General features: G+C 44.6%; 1 protein-coding gene across 1 annotated transcript in view; it reads right to left on the reverse strand.

The window, feature by feature from the left end:
* Positions 1-545: 545 nt before the first annotated feature.
* Positions 546-12,511, reverse strand: part of MOGAT2 (monoacylglycerol O-acyltransferase 2) — a 28,096-nt gene continuing 16,130 nt past the window's right edge. The window contains exons 3-6 of the mRNA XM_021532463.3: positions 5,535-5,739; positions 3,947-4,121; positions 3,629-3,828; positions 546-1,146 (exon numbers count right to left, since the gene is read on the reverse strand). Of these exons, the coding sequence (XP_021388138.1) occupies positions 992-1,146; positions 3,629-3,828; positions 3,947-4,121; positions 5,535-5,739 (735 nt within the window). The 3' untranslated portion in view covers positions 546-991. The remainder of the gene's footprint in view (positions 1,147-3,628; positions 3,829-3,946; positions 4,122-5,534; positions 5,740-12,511) is intronic.

Here is a 12,511-nt window from a genome sequence, read left to right on the forward strand (position 1 = left end):
CCCTTTGCAAAACAAGAGGCACAGGGACCTGTGGCACAGCCAGGTGGATGGACACAGCAGGAGCCAAGGACTCAGCAGGAAGAGCCCAGACTTTCCCACACACTCAGATAAAAAGGCCACATAGGCCAAGGGTTTCTTTTTTTTTTGGAGATTCCTTGTCACATCTGGAATCTCTCACCCCAAGCTGTTATTTTGTTCTTGCATGATTAAATTATTTGAAGGATCTGGATGTCTGAGACTGTGCTATGGGAAACCAGGGGTTGAGCCAGTGAGGAAGCTCAGCCTGAGTATGGAGAGTGGAGCTGCCAAGGCTCCATCCCAGCTCTGGTGGTGTGACTGCCAGAGTGGCTTCTGGCTTCTTTATAATAATTAGAAATATTTTATAGCTTCAATACATATTTCTAATGGAACTTATTTAATTTATTTTGTGCAAATGGGCTATGGCATCATGTTGCTGAGGGTGCTTGGCATGATGCTGGACCTTTCTGATAAACTGCTTCAGGTGGTGAGAAAAGAGCCCAGAGCAATTAAAAACATGAAGAGCACCAAACAAACAATGTTCTTTTATTGATCTAGATTAATTCTATTTTAAAAAAACATATGCCTTCATCATAAATTATGGCTCATTATCCCATTTCAAAATGAAAATAATGCAAAGGAAATAATTTCAATAATTCAGAACTGCCTGGAAATATCTGTATAAACTGGCATCCATGCCAGATTGGAAGTGTTATTTTTGTGCTGAGGAGTTTCAATTGTGCTGACCACAGATGGGATTTTTTCCTTCTCTTTTATATATTTTATGTGTTCTACATGGAGAAAAAATGAAAAACCTGTCTCTACACCCATGCAAATACTGGGAAAATCAAGCTATTTTCCCTACACTATACAGACTATGTGTTAACTGTGACTATGCTGGGTTGTGAAGTAGTTCCAAAGAAGGGGCAAATTTGGAGCTTGATCTCTATGGTTTCACCTTGCTTAAGGCACTCTATATAAATTCCAGGTGGCTGTCTTCTGGGACATTATATTTAGCTTTGTGCTTCTCAAAGAGCTTGGACAACTCATCTAGGTATTTTTGATGGACTTCATCAACTTCTTCCTCAGAGGGTCTGTGCTTCTTCTGCACTGGAATTGGCTTCCCAACTGGAAAAGAAGTACAGTTGTTAGCAGGAGCCAGTGTCAGGTACCTCTGAACACTTTGCTCATCCTAGCAGAGAGATGAGGTCAGCCTGATAGTAAAAGGGTTTTAAAATCATGGGGATTTAGGGTTAGAAGGAAAATTAAGCTTAGTAGGCCCTGAAAAAAATACCCTGGGTACATGTAGGCCTTGTACCTTGCTAGAACTGCACCTGTGTAGCTAGTACATGATAAATGATATAATTGTTAGATATGATGATTGTTTAGTAATTAAATATAATCACTGTTTCATCGTAAGAATAATCATGAGAAACTGTGATCAGGGGCCTAAGAAAGATCATGAGAAACTCATGCTTGAATAAAGTCAATGTATACAATAGAACAATATAAGTTTAATAATTAATATGCAGTTATATAATGATAGAATATAAAATACGTTCAGCTCAAAAGCCATGTCAGAGTCAGATTTGGGTCTGTACCCCTGATTCCCAGAGCTCTCAATGAAAGCATCTGCAGATAATCATATCCTGTGATTATGTGTGTTCCTGAACGCTGACAAGCCTATCCAGGATGGACAGGTCAGTGTGACCAGTTATTTCCTGGAGCCTGGGAGGCAGCACAACCAAGGAGGGATGGTGGCTCAGGTCCTGACCAAGCTCTTGGTCTCCAGGATCACACTGGGCCTTGCCTTAGTTTACCCATCTGCAAAGTTGGCTAATGTCAAAGACCCTCTGCGTAGCCTTTTGAAGTAAGAAGTGCTGCATCCCAGTGCAGTCCCAAGAGCTGCTTCTCACATCTCAGACAAACAAAACATAAAGACAGGATAATATCTGGGTTGAGTTTTCCGTGTTTCCACATGGCCCTGGGAATCTGCAAAAATGAGGAACAGGGGAGCCCCACACTATTTAAACACACTTGCACTGAAGGTGCTTCCACTTTGCTCAGATTAAAGATTCTGTGAAATAACTGATTTTTATTAGGAACCAAGTACTTACTTATCTTTTAAAAATCACATTTTATTCAACAGAAAATCTAGTTATTTTGATTCCTATCTCTAGAAGAGCCTTTCCATCTCCCAGAGCTACCAGGAGCAGGGGACAGAGAAGATCCATGAGATTCTTTTGCTCTGGTCTCTTGCTCAAATTGTTTTTGTCAAGTGACAGAGGGTTTCAACATGTTATAAGGCTATTCTTCATCCAATTAGTGAAGAGCCCGTGTGATACTACACACCTTATAAAACCATTGAGACAATCCAAACAGGTTGTAATACAATTAGAAGTAATTGCTGGTTGTCAAACTTAATCAGTGGTGTAAGCTCTAACCATTCCAAAGAGCATTTTAAATTAAATTAATTCACAGAGCATCAGCCACACTGGTGGAACAAGCATGGAGATGTTGAAAAATTTATTCAAAACCAAAGATTTTATTGAAATTTGGTCTCCCATGGACATGGAGTCTGGTGAAAATGGTTCATATTCCTCACATGCAAATAGGGTTGGATTTGCAGATGTGTCTGCACAGGACAGTAAGCAAAGCTGCAAACTGCTTGAGTGTTCAGAGAATCACAGAATGGTTTGGCTTGGGAGTGACATAAAGATCATCTCATTCCACCCCCCTGCCTTGAAGAGGGACAATCTCCACTGGACCAGGTTGCTCTAAGCCCCGTCCCAGCTGCCCTTGAACACTTCCAGAGAAGAGGGGCAACCACAGCTTCTCTGGGCAACCTGTGCCAGGGCCTCACAGCCAAGAATTTCTTCCTAATATCCATCTAACCCTGCCATCCTGTTACTCCATGCCCTTGTCCAAAATCCCCCTTCATATTCCCTTCAAATTTGCCCTTCAAATTCCCCCTTTCTTGGAGGCCCTTTAGGCACCGGCAGGGACTCTAAGGTCTCCCCAGAGCCTTGTCTTCTCCAGGCTGAACATCCCCAGCTCTCCCAGCCTGTCTCCAAGCCTTTGGAGCATCTCCAGAGTATCTAGCAGCTCCCCATCCTTCTGATGTTCTTGCCCTAGAGCTGGAGGCAGCACTGCATGAGGGGGTCTCACCTGAGTGGGGCAGAGGGGCAGAATCCTCTCCCTTGACCTGCTGGTCCTACTTGTGTTTGTAAGACTGCCTTGGAAGACATTTCATGCAACCCTATTGCAGTGCTTTTTGTCACCACGTTGTGGTATTGGGGTTGTCTGCATCTCACAGGAGTGATAAGGTTGGCCACATTTGCTCCGGGGCTTTTCCCAGCACAGCCCAGATGGGCTGGGATTTGTCATGAGATCAAACCAGACTGCCAAAACATGAACAGTTTGGAGTGCTGCTTTGCAGCATATTTCTAGTCTACCACTGCACATTTCTAGTCTACCACTGCTTGTGCTGCCTGGCATGAGGCTTCAGCCTGGCAGGAGGATGGCACAACCCAGGGACTGTCCCTGTTTCCCCAGTTTGTCTAGCCTGAGTGTGTCTGGCATCGTGTCAGAGCTCTGTGGACTGACTCACCCACGGTGCAGATGGGCCGTCGGTAGGGCATCAGCCCAAAGCTGTACTGGAAGATGCCTCGTGCATGGAAGAGGGGAAGGGAGATGCCCATGATCTGCTGGAGCCAATGCTGAGTCCTCCGCAGCCAGGAGCCCTTGGGGTTCTTCACCTGATCGTAGACATCATTCTCCCCAAAGGAAAAGGCAGGGACCAGGGGGGTGCTGCAGGGAATCAAAACCAATAGGGTGTCATGATTAGCAAAGCCCATTCCAAAACCCCTTCATTCTTCTCCAAAGCAGAAACACCCCATTAAGCAGCACCCTGGACCCCGTTCATCACCCGTGCTGGATGGCCAGGCGCACAAATCCCTTCCTGTTCTTCAGCAGCAAGACAAAGGATCCTGGACGGGCATCCAGTGCCTCCTGTGCCCCGCCAACAATGATGGCCAGCAAGTTCCCACCCGCCGGCTTCTGCAGCACGTAGGATGCACTCTCCTTGTCAGAGGGGATGAGGCCTGGAGAGCAGAGAGAAATTAAAAGTAAAACCCACCTGTCAGTGGTTTGCTCTGCACCTTTTTCTCCCCATAATCCATCTCTGGACAGGTGCTAAAATTGTTATTTTAAGAGCTGAAAACCCCAGGTCAACTCCCTTAAAAGGTGCTAGATTTGCACACAGCTCTTCCGGGTGAGTATACAATTATCTATTTGCTGTCTGGCTCAGAAGTGAGGGGGAAATTTAGGAAAAAAATAAACTTGGAACTAGCTATACTTAAGTCCTAGAAAAAATCTGTTACAATTTGTTGTCAAGTGAGACCATGTCCAATTCTGAATAATTCTGACGTCAGAGAAACATTTGCTTTAGGTCAAAACACACATACGTTTCAGTGGATGGTGCTAATTGAAAGTGAAATTTGATTAAGGATTTGGTCCCCTGGTGTTGTTTACTTCAATAAGATAGAAATTTTTAATTCAGAAATGACAAAGCAACATTGTTTTGACAATATTTTTTAATAAGAAAAAAAAAATCCTTGTTTCAGGGGCTGAAATAATTTGCACTTTAAAACCTTATTGTGAAACGGATTCAATTGACCTCAAAATTAGTTATGCATCCAGCTCCAATATTACAGTGATTAAACCTTCCTTCACTGGGTCATAAGTGTCTCATATATCTCACTGTTTGGATTTCTCACTCTCCATGTAAATACTCTGGCAGCAGGAGCCAGAGTTTATGTGGAAAACAGGGTAATGGATGCCCTGGGGTGCATCAGATGGAACTGGATGCCTATATTTAGCCTATTGAATTCTGCCCACATTCAGCTAGAGAAGTGACAATTGCCAAGCCCACTGCTGAGAGATGGAGGTCATCCTGCTGGTGTCCAAAAATCTCTCTAAATTCCCTTCCACCTCTCTCAGTTTAATTTTTACCTGTACCTTTTCCTGTCCTCTTCACTACATCTTTCCCCTGCCACATTTCCATTGCAGCAGCATGAACTGCTATTTTCATCCTCTGTCCCTGGATGCTGCTTCCCTGGAAGCAGCAGATACTTCAGAAAAAGCATCTTTTTCCTCATAATTTCCAAGCCTGAATATAATTTTTACGGAAAGAAATACAGAACATCCTGGCCTGCAGTTCTCAGCATTTCTGTTCACAATTTGCTCTGCATTTTGCACACAGCACCTGCACAGTGATGCCCTGAGCACAGAGACAATTTATGGAGTTGAACAACAGAGATAATGGCAAGGAGGGCAATTTTTAACTTCAGAGGTTTTGGGTTGCCATCTCAAATAGATGCATCCATGAATGGGATCCAATTGGCCCCAGATGAGGAAAAACAGACCCTTGATTCCTCTTCCCCATGCATTTTCACTGTGTTCCTCAAAAAAGCACCCACACATACCACTGCTTGCCAGAGGCCCATGCTCCTTACCTCCACTCATCAAATAGTCCCTGAAGAACGGGATGCGAAACCACAGGGAAAGCATCATCAGGTGGGGGGTGATGCCTGGGAAGAGTTTGGAAAAGCCAGATGCCTCTGTGCAGAAATTGAGAAAGGCTCCAGCTGGCAGGACTCCATGGGGATGAAATCCCACCAGGTAATTCTGCCGAGGGTCCAGCTCTGCTGTCTTCACCAACTAGACACAGAGATGAAGCCAAAAAGGAGTCAGAGTTAGTGCTGTAACCTTAGCAGGGTGGACCACTGGCTATGAAGAGTAGATAAGGTATTCCTGAAGGGCAGTGTCTTGCACCCACCATGCCTTTCTATTGGAAATGGTTAACTAGAATAACTCCCCTGTTTTTCATGAGATGTATTTCATTGCCCATATTTCCATCTCCTCCTACCTGTTGGCCTAAAATTACTTTTCCAATGGCACGGTTCATTATGTTACCTTGAAGTGGTCTAGGTGCTATTGGGAACCAACTTTGTTTAAAATGTCCTCCAATACATTTTCTAATATGGGGGGGAAGCAAGAAAAGGGTGATTTCTTCCACACAGTACCTCTTGATCCCACAACCAGAACAGCAGAGGGAGTACATAATCACTCTGACCTACTTACACAACACAAGCCTGTGTCCCACCCAACAACTTGGTGTGGATCAAAGGTTTGTCCTGTGCTGAAGTATGTGCCAGGTGATTCCTGGATGTTTTCACACATGGTAAATTGAAATCTAATTCCCAGACATCTAACAGAGAAGCTGATGGTTTCCTTGCTACTGGGGAAAGCCTGAAGGATGCAGATGTTTGTGCCTGTGTTGGGTGCCCAGGTCCATCAAAGAGCAGTGGATGTCTGCCCAAGGCTGCTGCAAATTTGTCAGGAGGGAACAGAGAATGCCCATGCCCAGCATTTTAGGGATGGGCAGCATGAATTGCAGATACAGTGCAGCTCATGGCCAGCCCTTGAGGGCTGACTAAGCAGCTTGTTAAAATCCTCAGCTGATCTGAAAGTGATATTCAAGCCTGGGCTATACTACATGGGAGAATGAGTACCACAGAACAAGAGGGGATGGGTAAAGGGAGATAAGGGACTAGTGGGATTTGATCTCCATTGTGCTTGTTAGGGACTGCCCAGGGGAGAGGAGCTGGTGTGACAAACCCACCCTCCAGCTCTGGCACCAAGAAGACCTTGCCATGCCAACATCAGTCAGCATTTGCACAGCCTGGGCAGAAGCAAGCAAAACTGAATGTTGAGATCTCTGCAGCATTTCTGTGGATGCTGAGGATGCTCACAGCAGCAGGGAAGGATGAATCCTTCCAAGGTTAGTCATCATACAATTTTGTCACTGAAAGAGAGGTCAGACATTGAAACAAGGTGACTGGGGAAGTGGTAAGACCACAATCCCTGAAATTGTTCAAAAATATGTAGATGTGGCATATGGGGACATGATTAAATGGCCTTTGTGATAGTTCTGGGGAACAGCTGGACTCAGTGATCTTAGAGGGCTTTTCCAACCTGAACAATTCTGTGGCTCTGTTATCACAGAGCCACCATGCCTTTCCAGACTACTCAAAGACATTTGTGCTCAAGAACAACCAAAGCCCTATGCATTTAAGTGTCACCCCTCCAAGAGCCCTGATTTCATCTGCACTCAGGGTGCAGTTAATGGTGCATGTGTTTTCCTAGAAGCTGCTAAAACTGCAGATTAATCATGAGAGTGTATTTTACTTTCTTCTATCGTGACTCATTTTCCACCCGTACAAAAGCACTGTTGACTGTACATGTGCCCATTCCAGCTGCTCCTAATGAGGGGGATGGACAAACCAAGTCCCAGTACTGCCCAGGTGGGCAGTACTGCTCTGGGCAGGAAAGAGGCAGATGGCTGAATCACTAAATGCCCAAGGCCCCTGCCACCATTTGCTCATTTTGAGTAATCTCAGCTTGCATCAATGTTTTCTGCATTCATCTTCAGCTTCCAAACAACATTTCATCTCCAAGTGATTTATAAACAGGGAAGCAAGATGCTCAGGCGTGTTAGAAACTGCTGCATTTCTGGCTGTGTGTGTGCAGGGAGACAAGAGAGGGGAAGGGCGATGCAACAGGGAAGCACTGAGTGGTCAAATTGCCTTGATGGGAGAGTTTGCCTGTGCTAAGACACCACACATCTGTAAAAACACTCCCTACGAAACGTCCACCTGCTGTCTTGGTGCTCATCCCAATGAAAGAGGAGGGAGGACAGGAAAGGAAAGAACACAGGATAGTGCTTGGAGTGATAAGACAAGGGAGAGAATGGTCTTAAACTAAGAGAGGGATGATTAAAACTAGCCACAAGGAAGAAACTTTTTATTATAAGAATAGTGAGGGCCTGGCACAGGTTGCCCCAAGAAGCTGTGGCTTCCCCATTCCTGGAGGTGTTCATGGCCAGGTTGGATGGGGCTTAGAGCAACCTAGTCTAGTGGAAGGTGTCCTTGCTCCAACAAGGATCAGTTTTAAGGCCCCTTCCAACCCAAATAATTTTGTGATTCTGTGGTAAGATATGGTCCTGGGCAACTGGCTCTGAGTGGTCCTGCTTGAGCAGTGGGTTGGGCATGTTGACCTCTAGAGTTCTCTTCCAGTGTCACCCAGTCTTTGAATCTGTGATTTTTACACCCTGCTCTAAGTCATGGGCAGCTGGAGGGTAGCAATGGAGTCCCTCAAGTTTTGGTGGATCTGGGTAATGTTTCTGCAAGAGCTGTCCCCTGCAGTAACCCTGAGGAAAAAAGGTCCTCATTTTGTGGCAGAGCCTGCTCTCATCCGGATGATCTGGCCAAAACTCACAGAGGAACCAGAGAGCTTGTACAAGACTGAGAAGGAAATCTGTAGCAGAGGAGAGACTTGGGAAAAGTCTCTAGATACTATAGGTCTTAGACTCTACCTTTTTCCCTCTGGAAACTCTTAAATACAAAAACTCCATCTTTCCTTCTGGGTTCTTCCCACTGTCTCACTCCTTCCCTCCCCACCTGGCAGATGTCAGTCTCCATTCCCAAACTTCCAGGAAAGTTAATAATGTGACTCTGCACAGCCTCCTGCTGTGCAGTCAAACTGCCTAATGGAATAGGGTTTGAGGTGCCAAGGAGTGGGACTATCCTCCATCCTGCCTCAAATGAGTTGTCTTTTCCACATCCTCCAACAATTCCTTCACAATTCCAATCTTATGAGTCAACCAAACATTTAATATTTATCAAAGTACTTGAGGGTCCAAACCAAGCTGGTGTGTGCATGAGCATGAGACAACACACGGGGCTTTTTTTTTTTTTGTGAAATAAGAGCAGTTTCTCCTCTCAGAGGTTAATGTGTATGACCTGTGGTCTGAAAGCAGCTGTTAGCAGCTCAGGGTTGTGGTCTCCGAGCTGAGCCATGGGTTTGTTGACTTCCTTGAGATTCCCTTTGGCATGGTCAGGATGCTGGCTGATGCCTTGGCTGCTGACTGCAGTAATGATTCATTCTCAAAAGCGTTATGAAGCCTTCTGGATCCCAGGTGTGGGGTGATCCTGGCCTTCCTAACCAATAAAATTGTTTAGGTTGGAAAAGCCCTCTAAGATCATGGAGTCCAAATGCTCCCCCAGCACTGCCAAGACCACCATTAATCCATGTCCCCAGCTGCCATATCCACACAGCTTTTAAACGTTTCCAGGAATGGGGACTCCACCACTGTCTTGGACAGTCTGTGCCAAGGCTGGACAATTCTTTCAGGGAAGAACTTAATGAACCTAAATTTTGAAGGATAAGGTCTATTTTATGCTTCATTGGGAAGAAATACAGCTTGATAATTACAGTTTTTCAGGGCTTGCAGTGATTACTCTGGAACAGAAAACTCCCTTTATTCTGACTACTCAAATGTGGGTCCAAGACATGGGTAACACTCTGCTCTAGTTCCCCCAGCTCCCCAAGAGACATGGTAGGACCTGCTCCATGCACTGTCAGCTGTGTTAGGGAAGAGTGCATATGTACCAGCAGCTCTTTGGCCACAGAGAAAAACACAGCTTTCCCAGGCATCATTCTGGTTAAAGTCTGTGAGAAGATCAGAGAAAAGAATGAGAAACCATTCTTATCTTAATTTGCTGTACCTGGTATTGTGAACATGTGGATTGTGTTATAGAGATTTGTTTATCGAAGGGTGGTTTCCTAATTAGTCAATGGTGACAGTGTTTTAATTAGAGGACAAATTAGGCCTACCTGTATCATAACTGTCTATAAAAGTAATGGGTTTCTTAATAAATTAAATTAATCAGCCTTTTCTAATACATGGAGTCTATGTAATTTATTACCCAGCCAGGGGTCCATTGCAACGATATGCATATGCAGAATCACTAAGATTGTATCTGCAGACTTCCAGGAGCTCTGATAAGAGCTCATGTACTAGTGAAGGATCTCAAGCAAATTAATCCAAATTAATTTTAAACTGGATTAGTTAAATGGCATTAACATCCCAATTAGATTATTAATTTGATAATAATGATGAGGGATTAAAGTACTCTTCATTACGTATTTGGTTTGGTTTGGTTTGGTTTGAATTAATTTTGGAGTGCAATTAAGATAATTGGAGTTAGGGCTTCTGAATGACTTTATCAGCCCAGGAATTCAGCTCTGGTTTAACGAGGCCGACTTAATTCATCCCTTGAGATGTGACTAGGTTCTCCTAGTTGCTCCCTACAGACTGAATAGTCCTGCCCCAAACCATGGGAAGACAGAGAGCATGTAATTCCCTGTTTAAGGCTGGTGCACTAGTGGTTGAGGAAAGAGTAATGAGGTACTGGAACAAGTTGCCCAAAGAAGTTGTGAATGCTCCATCCCTGGAAATATTCCAGGCCATGTTGGATGAAGCTTGGAGCAACCTGATATAGTGAATGGCATCCCTGCCCATGGCAAGAGGTTAAAACTATAGGATCTTTAAGGTCCTTTCCAACCCAAATAATTCTGTGATTCTCTGATTCAAATAAAATTCTCCCAGAGTCTAAAGGTTTGGAGGGTGGTGCTCCAGAAGCCCCTGGAGATGCATTTTCTGAAGGGGTAAAAAGTTGTGAAGTGAGGAATTAACCAAGTTGAGATGAATAGGGGCACTGCACGGTGCATATCATGTTGGGGGACATACAATCAGGGAGGACACTGATGTGCCATATCATTGCATCCTTAAGGATTGATGAACATGAGATGGGAGAGGAGTAGCACAGCATTACCCCCACAGTCATTCAAGAGACCAGAGAAGGATGGGATGGAGGAGGAGAAGTTTGGAGACCTGATCAGCAAGCTCTTGGCTTCTTAATTTAAAGTCTCCCAAAGTGAGTTGCTAATGTTTTTCTATCCTTCTCTGGTCCCAAACTCTTGTTTCCATGGATGTCATGGTCAGTAATCTGCTCTTAAGTAGGATAAACCTCCTTTCAGCTTTGTACTAAACAAATCCTCATGTCTTTAGCTCTCCATGGACACCTCCCAAAATCATTTCTTGCAGGATGGAACATGCAGCCAGTTTCTCTGTGGGAAGAAGCCCAACAAAGATATCCAAGAAACCCAACCAGATCTGAAGAAGGACAAATTGTGCCAAACTGAGAAAAAGAAGGTCACCCACACAAGGGTGTCTGGATGGGAGACCAAAGGAAGGGCAAATATCTGAGTATTGCCAGAAGCTGCTGAGGAGGATGGGTTTCAGATCCCAGCAATGGTGAGAGTTTGAGGGGGGCAGTTGGAAACAGTGAGATCTTTGACCCCTGGGTTTTTCTCCTGGTGCCACAGTGTCAGGTCAGAGCTGCATTTGCAGCAAATATTGGAGAATCTGACAAGCCAGGTGGATTTAAATTGAGTTTGGATGGGACTTCACCACCTTCACTCCCAAAGCTGGGTAAGGATGGAAGCTCCGAAATGCTCAAGTCCTCCCTTCCTCTTGTAGGACTTCCTTTATCCAGTGGATTAGCAGTGCAAATGGTGGGACACAGTCCTCCAATGGATCTCAGCCACTGTCCCCCCGTAGTCATTTTGGTTCACCAATTTCAGATTTCCCCAATTTTGAGATTTTCCCAGCCAATGCACCAAAGAGTGGGGCGGGTTCAGTGCTGGCCAATCACCAATGCACTCACTTTCTGCTGTGAGGTAGGATTAGGAGAAAGGCAAAAGGGTATAAAGAAAATTTTATTGGAAGTAATTAAAAGAAAAAAGGTAGCAAGAATCAAAAACAAGCCCTTCAGAACAGTCTTCCTCCCCCCCACCTATTCTTTCCCACTGACAAGGTAAAGAAACAAAACCTAAAATTTCCAGTGAGTTTACCACCTCTAAAATAGTCTTTCTTCAGTTCACTCAGGGAGAGAAGAGCCTCTTCTTAATGTTATGGAGATTTCTCCACAGAGGAAAAAACCAGTCTTCTTGTGGCTCTCAATTTCATCACGAATAGCAGACGCCTGGGGAATCCTGCCATTGTGAAGTCCTTCCCATTTCCACAAGCCTTCCCACAGCTTGTTGATGGGCTATGTTGACTTATGGGGTATTGTTTTAAAGATAAGCTGTTCAAAGGCAAAAGTTCTCATTATCTATCTCTAAAATCATCTTTATCCCTGGGAACAGAAATCTTCTTTTCCTGGGGGCACTGGACTACTCTTCTCTATTTCTCTGTTCAAACTTCTCATGGGATCACAACTACTTTCACATCTGCTTACTTTAACATGGAGGCCTTTGCTCAATATCAATCTGCACCCTTCATCTCCCCATAGTTTCATGCATTATAGGGAAAAAGAACCTTTTTCTCCATAGCTTACAAAAGGATTTCAGCCCCAAGACCAAGGCATCTCCCCATCGCTCCCATCTGGGACTTGACTTCTTCTTCACTGACCTCGATGTCTTCGTGTTGTTCCTTTAGGTCCTTGCATCTTGTTCCTTCCTCTCACTTGGGGGAGGATTGAAGCACTGTTACCTTCTTGTAAGTTCTCAGATTTCTTTCGTCTTC

The sequence above is a fragment of the Lonchura striata genome, chromosome 2 (genome assembly GCF_046129695.1).
Source record: "Lonchura striata isolate bLonStr1 chromosome 2, bLonStr1.mat, whole genome shotgun sequence".
Classification (NCBI taxonomy): Eukaryota; Metazoa; Chordata; class Aves; order Passeriformes; family Estrildidae; genus Lonchura; species Lonchura striata.